Source organism: Mytilus galloprovincialis, chromosome 9 (genome assembly GCF_965363235.1).
Source record: "Mytilus galloprovincialis chromosome 9, xbMytGall1.hap1.1, whole genome shotgun sequence".
In the NCBI taxonomy this organism is placed as follows: domain Eukaryota; kingdom Metazoa; phylum Mollusca; class Bivalvia; order Mytilida; family Mytilidae; genus Mytilus; species Mytilus galloprovincialis.
This window is the reverse complement of record NC_134846.1, coordinates 33,834,404-33,852,890: the sequence shown is the minus strand read 5'-3', so window position 1 is coordinate 33,852,890 and position 18,487 is coordinate 33,834,404. Positions and strand designations below refer to the sequence as shown.

Sequence of the window (18,487 nt, the reverse complement as noted above, 5' to 3'; positions counted from 1 at the left end):
CTTTTGTGGTCATAAACCTTGTGTTAAAATTTCATAGATTTCCATTCACTTTTACTAAAGTTAGAGTGCGAAAACTAAAAGTATTCGGACGCCGGACGACGACGACGACGACGACGACGACGACGCCGACGCCGACGCCAACGTGATAGCAATATACGACGAAATTTTTTTCAAAATTTGCGGTCGTATAAAAAAAAGTTATAGGTCCATATGCTTGTTTTTGAGATATTAGCCATTAAGAATTTAGTTGGAAAATGTTCTCTCTTGATTTTTCATAGCTTTATCATTGACAAGTTTAAGTTCTCAAAAAGAACTAAAAAATAATGTTCAAGGATTTTATAAGACTTTTAACAGATGGCTTATAATTATAACTGCAAAGATTTATAAAAATAAAAATGGGGGTTAGTGGACAATTTTTTGTTAGGCATTCAAATGGATAAAACCAGAGGATTCCGAAATTCTGACAAAAATCCCAAAACATGACAAGCGAACATCCTTAAATAACCGCGAAGTGGACTAGAAAGGTTAAAACGCGAAATAAAGTTGGTTTACTGTAGTAGACACCATTCCATGAAATGAGGTTGAGGTTAAGTGAAAACGGCCTTGAAGACACGAGACATTGCAAGATGTGCACATACTAAATACTGGTGTCCTATTATGAGGGGGGGGGGCAAGGGGGGTCCCCATAACAGCAAAACAGTGAATTGATTTGGTGAAAAACAGATAACAAGGAATTGAAAAGGGATAATAACAGATAACAGTAAATGAAATATGAAAATAAATCTGTCAAGGACCAATCCAGTAGATGACTCGTAGATCTTAGTATATAACTTGTGGTATGGACCTAGAAAATTGTAATTTATGTAAACAAGGCCGTTGAGGCAGTTCTGCCTTGGTTGATTTTTTTCCGTAACTTGTACAATAAGTTATAGTATGGATGTTGAATTTTTCTGAACGAAATTACTAGTTTCTATTTTTGATATAGGGATATTTTCAATCTAGGGCATTTGAGGGATCAATTTTTAATGATTTAGGTTTTTTTATTTAATTTTTAAAAATAGTGCAGCCAGTGACACTTTATTATCAATTTGATTTTTTGATAAAAAATTTCTGAAAATCAATATATATACTTTACAAGTAATAAAAAAAAAAAACATTGATGCACAATATATTTTTTTATTTAATGACCTCATGATAAAACTTACTTATAAAATACACAAATACCCAGATCAGTGGAGGCAGGACATGCAACTGAAACACGCATGCCAGTTATGGTTATTCTGATAATAGAAATTGACTCGAGTGACAATTCTGATAGTATAATAGAAATTGGACCTAGTGAAAATTTGGATGACACCAAGTGAAACACCAATCATGTATCTTATGTGAAATTATAGAATATGGAACATTTGGGTACAGCATTGGAGAAGCTGTAGGATTTTAAAAAGGGTATTTACCGAAAAATTAAACTGAAGACACATCTGTGTTTGCATCAATGGTTTCTGAGCTTCAATTTTCGCCATGTGAAGCAGTTAAAAATCTTTTAAAAATATGGTGGTCAGGGTTCTCTTTCATGTAAATGAAAAGAGAGGGAGTAGCACTTGTAATATAAATACTAAAAGAAAAAGATGTTGTATAATTCCCAAAGCCAAAATTCAAACCCACACCACTTAGTAATGTAAAACAATTCAAAGGAGAAAACTAACTGCCTAATTTATCTACAAAATAGTGAACGAGAAACTTAGTAACAAACTACAACCACTGAATCCAGGCTCCTGACTTGGAAGTAGGCACATACAGAATGTGACTGCGTCAACTTTAGCATGCTAGTTGGTGTCTAATCCTCCCATAATCAGGCACAGTGGTGTAATAGTACAACATAAAGATTATTATGTGGTCATTGAATAAAAAAATCTATAGGGTGTACCAATGCTTTTTTTATAACAAAATCCATACTATGAGTTATTGTACAAGTAATAAGTGAATTATAATTTGTACAAAATGCTACATGTTCAGAGACAATGGAATTTATTACAAAGGATAATAATAATATATACTGGAATGGTCCTGGGTCCAATTGATTTTATATGTTTATGTGATGTATGTTACTGAAATTCTTCTGCAAATACAGGGCCACCCGATAATACCAGTAGAAAGACCCCAATAGATATACATTGTAAGAAGATGTGGTAAGCGTGTCAATGAGACTATTATCCATTCAAATGACAATTTTCAATTATCTTCAATTTCTACGGAAGATTGGCTGTCAAAATCCTAACATTCCAATTTTCAATAACAGTTAACAGCAAATAGATTCTCACAATAACAGATAACAAAATAGATAATAGTCATATAACAGCTAACAGTAAATATATTTTCAGAATAACAGATAACAAAGAATTAAAACGCCCCATAACAGCATAACAGTTAAACCCCTTGCCCCCCTCAAGCCTGTATCCAGGATTTTCTCAAGTGATAAATCTTATTGGTGGCCTTTGGCTGGGTAGTTTTCTTTTTGACATGTTCGCCATTTCCTTACATGCGACTAAAAGTGCCTTTGGGATTAGGACCCTTTTTTGCCCTTTGAAATATATAAATATTTTTTAATAAAGCAGAATCTTCTTCACAAGACAGATCGTTTTATTTTCAATAATAGGGGTGGTCATCGAATAAAAATTATTATAATTTGTCCTCGATGTTGTATTTATTTCTGCATCTTTTCATTAATTTTTTTTCAATACAAGGTGGCAGTGTTTGAAAGTGGATAAGGTAATCACTGCATTTTAATTGGAAACCTGATGAATATTTCATCCACTTGATAATCAAATTTCTTGTGGATCAAACTCGTTTTCATTAAGAAATACATTAATATCTCAAACATTGTTTTAAAATGGCCACAAAACTTTTTTGTGCAAATAATATATCGGATATCACAAATTCTGTCTTCTGACATTCATTTTATGAACCATCAGCCAAGGATGGTTGAAGCTCAGATTATGAACTATTTCTATAACCATAATTATATCATCCAAAAGGTCTTACAGCTATTAACCATTCACAGATTTTATAGCAAAAACTGTTTATTTCATCTCAGTTTCTATTTCAGTAGTTGTTGTAATGCCTGGAATTTTTACATCACTACTAGAGAATGATTTTTTCTCTACAGCCAGTGAGCTAGATAAATTAAGCAACTAAATATATATGTATTCAATTTATTTCTGATACAATGTATCTATTGTGTTAAAAAAAGTCCTAGTAAACTTTGACTTCTTGTTTCTGGCCTGCTTCTCTTGTATGATTCTTGGCCAGATAATCAGTGAATTCCTGATATGGAGACTTGGTGAAGGTGGTTTCCTTCCACAAATCAGGAGTCAGGTAAGAATAGGTATTGGCTATAGCTGCATATGTGGCCTTGGCTGAAAAATAAATCAGAAAATCAGAAATAAATCATTTCATTAAGACTGATTGACAAAAAGTATGTACTGGTAAAAACATTATAATTTAATAATTCTTATATCATTTGCATATCTATAAATACTTGAATTGGATTGGTCAAGAAGAATTTTTCTCTTGGTTTACACTTCGATAAACCATGTTTCCGAAACTACTTTTGTAGTCTATTCATGTGCGATACACATTCTTGCAGGGATACTGGGATTTTCAGCAAGTTGAGATTATAAAACAATTGCATGACAGTTGTTTCTATTCTAATGCATATATAACCTCCAAAAAAGAAATAAAATAAATGCACTAAAGCTTCGAAAATGTATAAAAATAAAATTTAAATAAAATTCCGGGAAATTTCACGAATGATTTGGCGAATGTACGTCATGGCAAAACACGACGTCATACGATTGAAAACTTTCAGACGAAAGATTATTTCGTTACTTGTACGCTTCAAATTCGGATAGTATCTAATTAAAATGAAGTTTTTGAGGTAGGTGCTAGTTCATTTTAGATTCTGTTGCATTTATCGAACATTTTTAAAGTTTTTTTAGAAAGTCAAGATGGCGGCGTACTCCTTAGTTACGACATGACATTGTGCATCTGATGGTACATATAGTAGCCATCAAAGTAATGATGTAAATTAATATTCGCGTATGTTTGGCTGAAGAATTATAAGGATTAAACACGTTTTTTCTAGAGGTTATTGATGTGTAAACCGGGTCTCTAACTCACAAACTTGACATAAAAGTCCTTTGGACTTTTATTCAGTTTGTGAGTTAAAAAAAATGTGTTTAATCCTATAATGCATCTCCTTATCACATACATGTGTGTAACAGGAGACATGTTGCAATATCCTGCTCAATACAAGTGATAATTTGTAAAATTATTAAAAATTAAATATCTTACTTTAAAGTAGCTCTTTTATCTATTTTATTATAATCTACTGTACCCATAATTAATGTAGTGCATTTCATTTATACATTTTATAGCAACAATGTATAGATAGCTTAAGGTGTACCTAACAGTACAGGGAGATAACTCTGTAAAATCAGCCAAACGTTTTAATAACGTTGTGTTGTAAAGGGAATATTAAGCTTGTCAATGATCAAAATTGGTGTTTGTCAATCTGCTATATAACCAGTGTAATTTTTCTGATAAAATGGTTGGTTCAAAATTTTCAAAATTTATATATTTTGGTTAAAGGTTCAAGGTAAATACTTTGTCAAAATTTTATGAAAATTAAATGAGCCAAATTAATTTTAGTGAAAGTGTTGGGTACCACCTTAACAACAATTCTTGATGTGTCTGAGCCTGGAGTCCTGTGGTTGTCATTGGTTTTTGAGTAAACCATTTTGTTATATAAATTAGGCTGTTATTTTTCTCAATTGAATTGTTTCATATTTTTCATGTCAGGGTTTTTTTCTCTTGTCGAAAGCCATAATGGTTGCCTATAATTGCTCACATCCAATTTGTTTGAACTTAAGTGGATAGTTGCCTCATAGGCAATTATACCTGCACACTCTTATTTTTATAGTACATAACATGTCAGTATTACAGCAATTTTATCCCTGATCTAGTAACAGAAATCTTACCGAAGTTGCCAAGTGTAGCTGTACATCCTCTGGCTGAAGTGTAACAATCTTCGATACCAGCCATGTTCAACAGTTTCTTTGGAACTGGAGCACTGACAATACCTGTACCTCTGGGGGCTGGGATAAGTCGGACAGTTACACTGCCACATTTACCAGTTACCTGTAAAAGGACAATTTTAAATATTATATAAAACTTAGGTCTCTAGCATTACCTAGATTTACTCAAGGTAAACATAATTGTACTCAAATAAAATGTTGATTATTAACTTACAAATCTGAAATTCTACATATTATTTCCATCCTGAAGCTTATTTCATAGAATGAAATTTGTACAATCAACATCTCGAGCATGCCATAAACTCGTTCAAATTGTTGAACAAACTGATAGTCCGTCGGAAGGGGACGATAAATGGCTGACCCGTGTTAGGAGAGAGCCATATCTCTTGCACGTTAAAGACACCCTTGTAGATTTCGAAAAAGAGCAGGATAATGCCACTACAAGGCAGCACTCGCACCCGCAAAGTGGAAAGGGACTAATATAAGTTGAAAAACTTATTTCCCAATCCACTATAAATAAATATGTTTAAACTAACAAACTGATAGTGAAAGGTCAAAAAATACTTCACATCCATTTAAAAGATTAAAATAATCAGGTTTTTGAACAATTTTCTACAAAGGTTAAATGTATGATCACTGATGCAAGAAAACGTTGTTCATTTTATGGTAACTCACTGCTGGATGCTAACTACACAACCTACCTTACATGGTACGGTATGGGGTTTACCGATCTTGTTACCCCAATATCCTCTCCTGACAGGAATGACAGACAATTTAGCCAAGATGATGGCTCCTCTTATAGCTGTTGCCACTTCCTTGGAGCATTTTACTCCCAAACCAACATGACCATTGTGATCTCCAATAGCAACAAAAGCCTGTAATAAATATCAAATATTTAAATGTCTCCCATTCGCTTCTGGTTGTTTATCACTTTTAGACAACAGATAATTTACATTTGAATTCCTTGATGTCTTATGAACAGTTTCATGGAGAGCATAATCTAATAGAAGAAAAAAATTGTGACATTAAATATCTCAAGGTTCAACTGGATTAATGAAGAGATATTTTTGAATTTAAAGATTTAGATAATTTAGGATTAGGACAAGTGTTGAATATAATGGATCAATAATTTCTTTGGTCATTTTACTTCTAGACTCTTGCAACTTCTAATCTTTATATGATATGCAAACCATATATCTGGGTAACTTTTTGGTCAGTTGTGTTAAATAAATGACCTTACCTTGAACCTTGTTCTTTGTCCGGCTCTGGTCTGTTTCTGTACAGGCATAATCTTCAATACTTCATCCTTCAGTGTACTTGGGAAGAAGAAATCAATGATTTCACATTCCTGGATAAAAAAAATCAAATGAAAGTAAGATATTCCCCATTTTCCTGGATTAAAAAATAAATACATGTATGACAATTCAGGGATGTTAATGTACCAGCTGGTACAAAGAATCCTAGGCAACAGTTCTCTGAAAGTAAAAATATTTCAGTAAAAGTAGATTTGATGTACATGTACCGTAGATACTCGCCTATTAGTCGATCCGACTGTAAGTCGGATGCCCTTTTCAGCTCCAAATTCTGAGGATTTAGTCTTGACCCTTGTATAAGTCGGACAAAATTTGGACATTTTTTTTGCAGCTGACAGTTACTGAACGCCGGTAAAACCAATGCAAATCCAGGAATTATATTCATTTTCTGCATGAATGTTTGTTTGGTTTGAATTTAGTTGATGTTGATTATGATAATTTATATAGCTGTTAATAATAAAGATGTATTTATTCCTGTTGTTTTGTTCACTGTTTGATTACATATTAGCCATGTGTTGTTAATGATTTTGTAGGGTATGACTAACAACCTATTGTTTGAGAAAAGCGAACATAAACCAATATGAACCTGAAAAAATTTAAAGTCAATCAATATTTTTCACAGCACACATAACTCAGTGTTAAAAGAGCATGTTTGTGTCTGAGGAAATAAAATATGTTGTTGTTACTTCATAATTCTTATTATATTGTGATGATTAAAGGATTAAAAAAATTAAGTGAAGCTAATCAACTATATATTGAAATAACTTCCATCTCATTAGTGTCATCTGTTCACCTATCACTGATATTTTTCACACCTTTAGTGAATACAACTCTTTGTCTCTTAATTAGGGGTTATCAATGGATTATATTGGCTTGCCAATCAATTTTGTAATCTTTTTGTTTACCTGAGACATTTTAATGAATAATATTTTGATCATGGGAATGAATCTTAAAATTATTTTTGATTATTGTATGATTTATAAGTATTAAATTGATATCACAATAATGACACAATAACTCCACTGAATACATCCTTTTACATAGTTGGTACATTGTTGTCTCGTTTTCATTTTTGGTTCTTGGCTCTTTCTTTTGGGTTTATGCACAAACCATTTGACCATGAAAATCAATACACAAACCGGAAACAGTCGGAAATTCAACACAAATTGACAGAAAAAAAGTTAACAAAGAACAAATAAAACACAGAGACAGTATTGTAGTCATTTATTTTCAACAAAAACTTTGTATTCTAGGATTTATGTAGGTTTGGCAATCACCAACGTAGTTTTGACCAGGAAATTCACTCCTGACCACTTTTCTCAAGCTTGGATTTTTCCTCTGGTCTCAGGATCTCGCTTATAAGTCGGTACCCCTCTCTGGATTCTGAATTTTACTCCCAAACTTCCGACTTATAAGCGAGTATCTACGGTACAATTGAAGAATTTTTATATTTCAAAAACCTCTGAAATCTCACAATTAAATGAACAAGTTGCTGACAATAACTGTTTCTTCATTGAAGGTTTCCTATTTATCACACACACATTGAACAATGTATATTAAATAATGTGCATCCCCCTTTTGTACATTATTATTAGATACAAACCTTAATAGGCAAAGAAAACAGGTAAATTTCTTCTAGAGACTTGATCTTCATGTCTTTGACAAGACGTCCCAGTTTGGTTACTGGCATCCATTCCTTATCCCCATCTTTATTTCCACGACCTCTACCTCTTCCACGACCACGTCCACGCCCTCTTCCTCTACCCCTACCACGTTCTACTGACCCAAAACCACCTCTGAATCCTCCTCTATCGCCGCCTCCTCTACCACCGGCTGGTGCTGCTGCAGGTGCGTCCGCCATTGCTGTTAAAATATAAGAATCATTTTTAGAATTAAAAAAAAAATATCACTTTTTCTTTCATTGCAAATGACAACAGAACTACAGTAAATTTCTCTTTCTAATTGAGATAATGTGGTTATTTCTCTAAAAGCTTTAAAGTTTGCAGAACAAAATAAAATCAGAACCCCAACTAGATTTAAACTGTACAAAGAAAGGTAACTCTAAGTAGACAAACATGTATGACTTAAAAAAGTTTTATGGCCATGCAGCACATTTAGATATATACATTTTGTGTTTTAGAGTCCTGTAAGGGGGGGGTCATTACTTATCAACCTTCTACAGCTGAATGGGTGCAAGTTTGACTGTTAGTGTTAGGGAAATTTCCATAAGTTTTGAGGAGTAAAAAAATTCAAACCCATTTGTCAAACATTTTAAGAACCAGTAGAACGACTTCCTATTTTAAAATATCCCAAAGACAAACTGATATAACCCAATAAAAATATTTTTTTTGGTGTTATACTACTTTTACTTTTTTATGGTGTTATACTTCTTATTAATATACTAAAAATATAAAAGAATATTAATTAAAGATATTACTTGTTTAAGCTCAATAAAAGTGCAATTTCACTTCAAGAATTCGATTTGTAGGTCTTGTTTACAAAATATAACGTCCGCCATATAGTTTTCAACAAGTAGTTTGCATACAAGACAGTGGTCTCGCTAGCCCAAAATAGAAGGGCGCCGCGCCCTGTGTGCCCTCAGCTGCGCCCTGGGTGCCTTCATCCGCGCCCTTCTGCCCTGACGTCTTTTTCCAAAATTATCTTGTGCCGTTTTGGTAAAATTTTGTTTCATCGATTTCTGATCTCCAAGTTAATTACATATATGACACCTGTGTGATTGCCCCCAGGTTAATCATGTCATTACAATCAATTACAATGATAATGACTTCAAAGGTGTTAATAACTAGGTAATTTAATTAGGACAATGTATCTTTTTGTCATACTTTTGATGAATGTGTCAGCGAGTGTGTTTAGCTTGGGTCGGCATTTTCGATCTCCAAGTCACAATGGAAGAGCGTATATAAATGAAGACTTTCATGACTTTAGAATTGAATTTAAGTCATCAAAATAAAACTATGCCTTTACAGAAATGCCTTCCATCTCAACTTGTTAGCGACAAGCACAGATTTTAATTAACCCAAACGTGGTGGAAATTGATTTTGGAGTTACTTCCCCTGTTTTAGCTTATTACAAATTTGTGCTCTAAAAATATTATCTAGTACCAAAAAAAGGAATAAATTACCAATTGAATATATAATAACATAATAATGTTACCTTAAAGATATTAACTGTTTTTGAACATATTAATAAATATATATTGCAATTTCTACTTGATAATTATACTTTTAGCAATCCATGTTCTAAACATTGTTAAATTAGTAATGCTCTCTGTTTCAGATCATAAGATGTATTCAAATCTATAATTCCTATATAGATAAAAAAAAAAACCCAAAAAAAAACACATATTCTTTGATAATTGGTAGAGTGAAGTTGAACTGTAAAAACATAATATGTTGATGAAGATGTACTATATCAATCATAACTACACAAACAATGAAATAAAGACTATAGTTGAAAAGCATCTTTATTTAAGAAAAACAACATATACAGTAAAAAAAAAAAGAGATTCGTTAACTTGTGATACACACAGAAACGTAGACAAAAAAATGAGCAGTGCCTTTTCTTATCATAAAAAGTGCCCTGCCCTCCACTGGCACCCTGCCCCTTTTGATTTCTAGCTAGAGCACTGCAAGATGTACAAATCGATTTTCTGAAGATTGCGTAAACTTTTAATTATGAACGCCTAAAACCTTATACATTTTGTAATTGTATGCGGTTACACTAATTTAACACAGTATAACACCATAAAAAGTCTTATCAGGATATATATCAGTTTGTCTTTGGGATATTACGTTGTTCTTGTATTTCCTCAGGAAATCGTGGTACCCAAGAATAACCTACTATCTCATTGGTATACCACAGGTTAGATGAGACAAGATTATGTGTAGGAACCATATTATGCAGTAAATTTCAAACATTTTTTGAAGCCAGGGTTTGGGGGGGTATCTGGTCTTAGTGTAATACCTATTGTATTACCAGATTTGTGGGCTTGGGACCTTAATTTTTAAAAATGCGTCTCTCCGGACAGCACATATTCTTGCAACTAGAATATATTTTCGTCTGACACTACTTAGGAAAGGTTTTTGTTACACAACCCATAAACTAGTAATAAAATCTGATGGAATATTTCCCAATCGTGCATAAACCAATTTTATTATGTGTCGCATTCATGGATAATGTCGAGGAATTATTTTCATTTGCCATGTTGTGCTCAGCCTATTTACACATTGATTATAATTTTCGTTTAACATCTAACTAACCAGCAAACACAGTTAAAATATGGAATAAAGCCATCTTAATGTTTCTGGAATGGACCATGGTACGAAAAACACACTTATATTCAACTAATCAGAAAACATTTTCAATTTAAGTAAATATATTTCATATCAACATGCTTTAAAATAATGTTTCCAACACCGATTTCAATTAAAAACTTATATTTCTCAATGATTATTTGGGATTTAAAAGAGACAAATTTTAAGCATTGGTACCGACGTGATATATAAACCGGAAAAGGAAGTTGAGATAGAAATTCTCGATTTTATAGAAAAAACCCGAGACTATCAGAATTGAGTGAACCGAGAAGACTTTTCAGCTAATACCACTAGGTCTTGAATTTTATATAGTTTATTGAGTCAAGTCAAGAAAATATACCACTTGAATAAATGTTAAGGTTCTATTGCATATAAAAGTCGCACAGATTTTCACTTGTAGTTATACGTCAATGTTCAAAACACCTAGGAAAATTATGAAATCATGATCATTTTCACATTTTTTTCCAACTGTAGAGGTTAACTCCCTTTCCAACTATTTTCTGTAGTAAAACATACCAAAGTCAAAAACTTAGAAAATGCAACTAACATGTGGTACGCGATGAGCTCCTTAACAAAAGCTTAAGGATGTATGTTTTTGTTTTATTATTCAACTTTTAGGTTATCAATATCATGAACCAATTCACCTACAAATGTATTGTTATGCGTTTACTTTTCTACATTGACTAGAGGTATAGGGGGAGGGTTGAGATCTCACAAACATGTTTAACCCCGCTGCATTTTTTGCGCCTGTCCCAAGTCAGGAGCCTCTGGCCTTTGTTAGTCTTGTATTATTTTAATTTTAGTTTCTTGTGTACAATTTGGAAATTAGTATGGCGTTCATTATCACTGAACTAGTATATATTTGTTTAGGGGCCAGCTGAAGGACACCTCCGGGTGCGGGAATTTCTCGCTACATTGAAGACCTGTTGGTGACCTTCTGCTGTTGTTTTTTTCAATGGTCGGGTTGTTGTCTCTTTGGCACATTCCCCATTTCCATTCTCAATTTTACCTTATTGCTAATCTTGGCTGAACCAGCCACTTGAACATTTGACGCATAAACAATCACTTTTCCATTGTGGCGTCAGATGTTTTGTTTTGTGACGTCAAAATTTTACGGAAACCTGTGTGATATCCAGTAATGGCAGACAAATAGTGATAAGGTGTATATGGGCAATAGAATAGGCCAGTTCTTGGATACGGTTTTTAGATGAATCTGCCATGTGACTTCCATCACCACAAGACAAAAATGTATGAATAGTCATTTCCAACACATGTTGAGCAAAGGGGTGAAAAAGTTTTATTTTATACTGCACAAAATATTTGGGAAATTAAATTCTACTAAGATGGTCACCCTACCCCAGTAGTACGGCAATCACGACTACATACATGTACTTACGGACACATTAATTAATTCTATACTACCCTACAGAAGGACAAAATATAAAAGTGCTGGAAACTTTTAATAGAGTAGGGATACTGATAAATGACGTCATAAAAGCCTGCAAAATTAACGACCTTTTTAGGTGAGAGACATGATTCCAGAAATGACTTATTTAAGGGAAATAATGTATGCTTCTCAGATACAAATTTGCATAAACTCAATTGCCTCTTGAAGAAGATTTTCGATTTTTTTTTATTTTAATGCCTAGGTCACACATTAAGGATTTTACGCCATATTAGCTATGGATATGAACCGCATCATTCGAGGCAATCTTTATTAGTGCGTTGATTTCTGTATTATATCCGTAGTTATATGTTGAAGTACTTGTATATCCTTGACAAATTTTGAACATGTTCAAAATTTTACCAAGGATCAAACGACAGTAGTTATAATATCCTTACTAAACCGTCTAAGACTATACTGATCTGTTTTAGTCCCCAACTTATTCTGTCTCTTGTCCTTGAGGTATACATAGCATTAACCAACATGAATATACAACAACTGCTGCTTGTAGATAATTACTGGCATTTGGGCATTGATATGGCACAAAATGACAGGGCAGTGGTTGAGGAACTTGGTGACAGATGTAGAGGTGATTGGAGGCAGAGTAGATCATGATTGTGGACTAGGGACTGATTTCCCTATCCATGGCCAGTACAAAGAACATCACATGGTTCAGACAGATCTAAAATAATTTATCTGACAACAACAAAAAATAATCTACGTTAAACTGCTATACATAATTAAAAAATGAAGTATCACAAACCTTTTTATTGGTTTGTACTATCCCGTATTAGACCCTTCTCATTTGTACTAAGCCTTTCTTGTACCGTAACAAACCGCTGTCTATTGCAGTACATAAGTCTGGTCACGTGTTGTTGCATACTAAACTGTGTCATATCTGTAATAAACCGTGTCTTACCGTAAGAGCCTGTATCACTCATGTTGCCAAAATGAACCCGTCCTTCATTATTCGTGGTACAAAACCTGTAGTTATACTGTTGTGCATCTATACCAGTTCCTATCAGACTACGGAAACAACTTTCTGGGATCATCCGTGAGATTTAATCTGTAGTGAATCCGGCGAGGTGATTCATAATGTGTGACCTAGGCATAAAGAAACGAAGAACTCTTTCCCCATGCTGTCTGAGTTTTTTAAAAATTTTAACACTGTAGTGTAGCATAATATCGACCACTTTACCATTATTACTGCCTTTGGGAGCATGTTAAGCAATGTTTGCTGTGTTGTTTTCTATATAAATCAGGCTGTTGGTTGGATAATTGTTTCGTATGCAATCATACCACATTTTCTTAATTTATGTTAACTATACATATAGTGGTATTGTCAGAGGAAATTATAATTCTAATACTGTAAATTCAAAAATTATCGCAGCATTTTTATTGTTGCAAAAATGCAACAGGGTAATAATTGCAATAATTCATTATGAAATTTTTTATATGAATTAAATAGGATTTTTCCTCAATACCGCAAAAATTCAAATTGCATTTTTAGTCTAAAATTGCAAAATTGCAGTAATAAATGCACGCAATTATTTAGTAGGAATACAAATTCTGCAATGATTCCACTCTCCTAGCAGATATAATACTGTGGATTCATTATATTGGTTGGATACCAATTTTTGTTTTTCTTTTCACTGAAATTAGTGTTATACATTTGTAAGCTGTCGAGTTGATGGTTATGGTATTTATGCTTTTTAATATGATTTTTGAATTTTTTTTTAGGTATTTTTTTATTTAACTAAGATGAAATACATGTAAAGGACAGCAGGAGGTATGACTGAAGAACCTAATAGAAGACCGAAGAGTACGGAAACTGACAGAAGAACGAGGAGTATGGACCCTGAAGTAAGTCCTTGTAGTTCCCAGTAGTATAAGTATATCTCTTTTTGGTAGTTCAAAAATATTTCCTGTTAAAAGTTTTAAGCTTATAAATTGACAAAGGCGGATCTAGAGGGGGCCCTGGGGTGCCAAGCCCGTCCTTTTTGGGGGAAAAATTTGGTTGATTAAATTGGGAATATATTAAAATTTGCCCTCATCTACATCTTTGGGCAATATCATAGAAACTGTATAAAAGATTATGGAAATGAAAATAACAATAGAAATATTAAAGTAATGTCAGAAAAAATGTCAGACAAGCTATTGGCTGGATCACAACATCTACGATGCTTTGATTACCATAATCCATGTTGATTTAAAGATTATATTTTGTTTATATATATATATATATATATATATATATATATATATATATATATATAAAATTTATTGATGATCTATTGTCTTTTGAAGATGCTTGTAATTAAACCCGATTATAAAGCTGAAAATGTAAAAGTAAGTCATTGATATTCAATAGGAATGTTCCATTTGCAAAAAAATGAATAATCTGACAAAGAGCAATTGATTCTGTGGAAAGGTTTGATTTCTTTCACAGTTATATGTAAAAAGCAAGGACATGTACATGTTTATATAATACATTGATAATATGCAACAATTAAATATAATTTTTGAAAAATTTTATGTGTTATAGAAGGAACCTCTGACTTTCCCGCTGGATTTGTCTAAAGTTCCTGTGGACATGGCAGAAGTGATGAAACAGATCAAACAGGTTTGTTTTACTTATGGATATACATACCACAACAGGGAGATAACTCTGTAAAATTAGTTGAACGTTTTAATTACATTCTATTGTTCAAGAAATATTAAGCTTCCCAATGTAAAATTAAATTAGGCCAAATAAAATAGTATATGTGGTTCCAGTTACATCTGAAAAAAAGTTAGGGTAGGTAGGTAAGGATTTTTTTTAATGTTTTTTTTTTTACATTTAGTCTATGGGAGCATCATTCTGACTTTAACAGTGCTTAATGAAAAATGACAATAAAATCTTTAGGGTAGGCTAATTTCAAGATAAAAAAGTAGGGAAGGTAGGGTCACTGGAACCACACATATATTTTTATTTGGCCTTATTATAGATATATCTTACTGGTTTATATATTTTTAATCTGAACCAAATACATTCATGTGTGTAATACTAAATACTCTATCAAAATAGAATAAATAAGATAAATAGTGGCAAAATCTAATAGTCTAATTACATCTTTATTCAAATTTTAAACTATACATGACTGAAGAACAACAATATGATCTTTAAGTAGACCTCAGTCATATGAATTTAACCAAAATTACTGATGATCATGCCTGTTCTGACCTACCTCTAAGTTTTGGTCAGCTCTTGAATGCGTGTTCAAAGTACGCAATATTGCAAGATAAATGATGCATGAATTGAAATAACAGAATAGGTTCCCTGATCTATTCGCTGGTTTTTAAATAAGAGGTAATGATTACTTACAAAATACAAACCTTATCACACTTACTCTATCATTAGTAAATATTCTTTTATATTTTTATTTTTGGTGGCCAAGTGTCTAAGTAGTTACTCTGTAATCACTAGCCACTCAACACTGATGTTGTGAATTGGAACCCTGCTCGTGCAGATTCACTCTACTCCAATCTTAATTGACTAGGATTGTCAGTTTTCCTATCAAAGGTTGATGGTTTTCTCTGACAATCTGGCTTCCTCCACTTAGAAAAACTGGCCGCCTCAAAATATAAAAAAAGTGAAAATCAAATCAAATATTTTTATTTATACAGTTGGCAGAGAGTATGTTGTATCATTGGAAAACTTTCCCAATAGTGCTACCCCAGTCTGTTACTGATGGTAAAACTCAGGTATGTGTTGTCTTAGGAGTTCGATGTTATCACCTTCAGTATATTGTGAACAATGATCTTTTCAACAATAGATAAAATATAATATCCTTTTATACTAAACATATGAATTTCACCATTGCAAGTCTGAAAATTTTAACTCAATGTTATAACTTGAAGTTTTTGTTCAGCTGAACATTTGTATGGTTTAAAAAGCAAAGCAAATGTTTTTTTTTTTACATGTAAACGAATGTGATGCAAATTTTTAAGATGTGTTTCACTGTTGTTTTTTTTAGACTGAACAAGTTTTCAGGGACCTTTTTAAAGCTCCAACATTTGATGAATTAGAACAGGTTGCACTTAATTCTGCAGGTGCATTGAAGTCTTTAACAGATAAGCAGCTTCAGCAAGTTTGGAAGACAGGGTGAGGGTATTACTAAATATTAATAAAATATCAAAACATGAGTGCAGTCAAAAATATCTTGCCTTAGTTCTTAACTGACATGCTGAGCCATATGTTTAAGTGTGGTAGTGAATGTCATACAAATTGTGAGATTTCAAGACACATTATTGTAATTTCAAACTGACTAGTCTATAGTTTCCACCTCAATTCCACAAATTTGTTGATGAAGTAACAAATACCAGTTTTGAATGAATTAGTTTGACCTGGCAAGAAATTGAACATACAACCTCCCATTTTTGTCATCTGCATAACTCGTTTTAGATTTATATCAGTAATGTCTGGGACAAGTTCTATAATTTCTGGAATGTCAACTCTTTAAAAAGATTTATGCCTCCAGGCCCTGGAAATGTAAGATATGTGTAATGCAGGCTGGGGACATCGGAACTCTGTTCTTTTATTAATCCTGCATTCTCTTACATGACCACTGAGGCTGATTGGTGTACATGTTAAAAGAGATCACAACACATCTAGTTTACAAAATGTATTAAACTAAAATCTCAGAAAACTGGGAAATAGTATATAAATTGTCAGCTAGGTTAGATTCATAATATTGACTTTAAATAGTAAATGTATGAGCCAGGATGATTCATAGTCTTGTTAAAAAAAATATGGAAAGTTTTTGGTAGTGTAAATAGATGTATCATTATATAATTGATATGAATCAAAATTAATGAAATTCTGAAAATTTTGCAGGGAATTTGAAGTTGACAGCATAAATTTTCAAGGTCAAGTTCACAGATGGAGACTGTCAAACCTTCTACAGAAAGGGTCAACGAATGCTCAGAATACATTTTATGATGTAAGTATTTCTTTAAATATGAATTATAAAAAGAATAGTTTTTGAACACGATTGCACAAAGTGTAATTACATATATCTATCATACATGCCAACTTTTCAAAATTTTCATGGGTGGTTTTAAGTGCAAGAGGACCTAATCTCCTCTAATATTGTCATAAGTGCTCTTAATCTACTACTATATTGTTGAAATTAGTTTATATGGGCTTAAATATCCTTCCAAGATCATGATTTGAATGCCTGTTTAAAAGTTTTTCTTTTATATGATAAAGATTTTCAGAATTCAGGTCAACACCTACCATGGGGGATACCCCCCCCCCCCTTTATATCCATGTCTGTGCTATGCAATTTAATTATGATATATACTCAGATATATTCAATTTACAAAATGATGTGTACATGAATGTGCATTTCCAAATTTCAAGAAATCTTTTTCATTAAAAAAAAAAATTGGATGATAATTCTTTAACATTGCAATTAAAAGCATCTGCACTTTTTCTGGTTTTCTATTAAGTTTGTTGTTCCAAACACTTAAAATCATTCATAAGAATAAAATATGTAAAACAAAATTACTGGCTTATTATTTTTTAGTTAAGGCCAACAATTGATGAGACTGTTTCATTATTATATTATTGTCGCTTGTGTTTCAGGATTTAGCTTTGTCATTAAGAATATTAATTATCACAGCTAGAAACCGATTTGCATCAGATTTCTTCAGCGTGTCAGAATCTATAAAAAGCATTGGAAAAGGCCTTGTCAAACTTTTAGGTAAGTGTCTGACCCGTTTCATGTATATTTGATTTTATTAAAAGAAAGATGGAGGTACCAAAGGAATATATTAAAGCTCATGAGTTGACTATAAACTGACAATGTCATGGCAACAAACTAAAAGACCGCCAAAAGACAAACAATAGACAACAAAGCGCAACAAATTGTTTATCGTGACCTTTCACGACGTTGTCAATTTTATGTCAATTTCATTAGCAATGCCACATGCCTCCTAAGTTTCTAGCAATAATTTTCCATATCAAGCAAGTAGCATGATGTGAAAAATTATCACAAAAAAAGATCAAAAGAAAAATGCACAAAATAGGTTGAGAATGTGATTTGTGCATTTATTTAAAACTAATTTGGTAGTCCAAACAAATAAGAAATAGTTATCTATTGTAGATATTGTGATAGGTATGCCATCAACATGTTTAGAAAGCATTGAACAGAAGATTTTAGATGAACATATGAAATACTTGGTGGCAGAACTAACAATTAAGGTAAACCTCTTTATTGTGTGATAATAAAGGGCAAAAAGCCACAGAAATCAAAG

The 18,487-nt window shown here is 32.6% G+C and overlaps 2 protein-coding genes across 4 annotated transcripts in view; one reads left to right on the top strand and one right to left on the bottom strand.

Moving 5' to 3' along the window:
* Positions 1–3,198: 3,198 nt before the first annotated feature.
* On the bottom strand, positions 3,199–8,298 carry LOC143044857 (small ribosomal subunit protein uS5). Its single transcript, XM_076217056.1, has 5 exons — positions 8,013–8,298; positions 6,337–6,444; positions 5,798–5,971; positions 5,040–5,199; positions 3,199–3,416 (listed from the first exon to the last, which is right to left on the bottom strand). The coding sequence occupies exons 1-5, from the start codon at positions 8,268–8,270 to the stop codon at positions 3,253–3,255; spliced, it is 864 nt and encodes a 287-aa protein (XP_076073171.1). The 5' UTR covers positions 8,271–8,298; the 3' UTR covers positions 3,199–3,252.
* A 2,665-nt stretch (positions 8,299–10,963) lies between these two features.
* The window catches only part of LOC143044850 (uncharacterized), a 105,488-nt gene continuing 97,964 nt past the window's right edge, over positions 10,964–18,487 (top strand). For all 3 annotated transcript variants that reach the window (XM_076217042.1, XM_076217041.1, XM_076217040.1), the window contains exons 1-8: positions 10,964–11,037; positions 13,928–14,050; positions 14,733–14,810; positions 15,854–15,931; positions 16,204–16,331; positions 17,064–17,169; positions 17,817–17,934; positions 18,337–18,434. In XM_076217042.1, the coding sequence (XP_076073157.1) occupies positions 13,979–14,050; positions 14,733–14,810; positions 15,854–15,931; positions 16,204–16,331; positions 17,064–17,169; positions 17,817–17,934; positions 18,337–18,434 (678 nt within the window). In that variant the 5' untranslated portion in view covers positions 10,964–11,037; positions 13,928–13,978. The remainder of the gene's footprint in view (positions 11,038–13,927; positions 14,051–14,732; positions 14,811–15,853; positions 15,932–16,203; positions 16,332–17,063; positions 17,170–17,816; positions 17,935–18,336; positions 18,435–18,487) is intronic.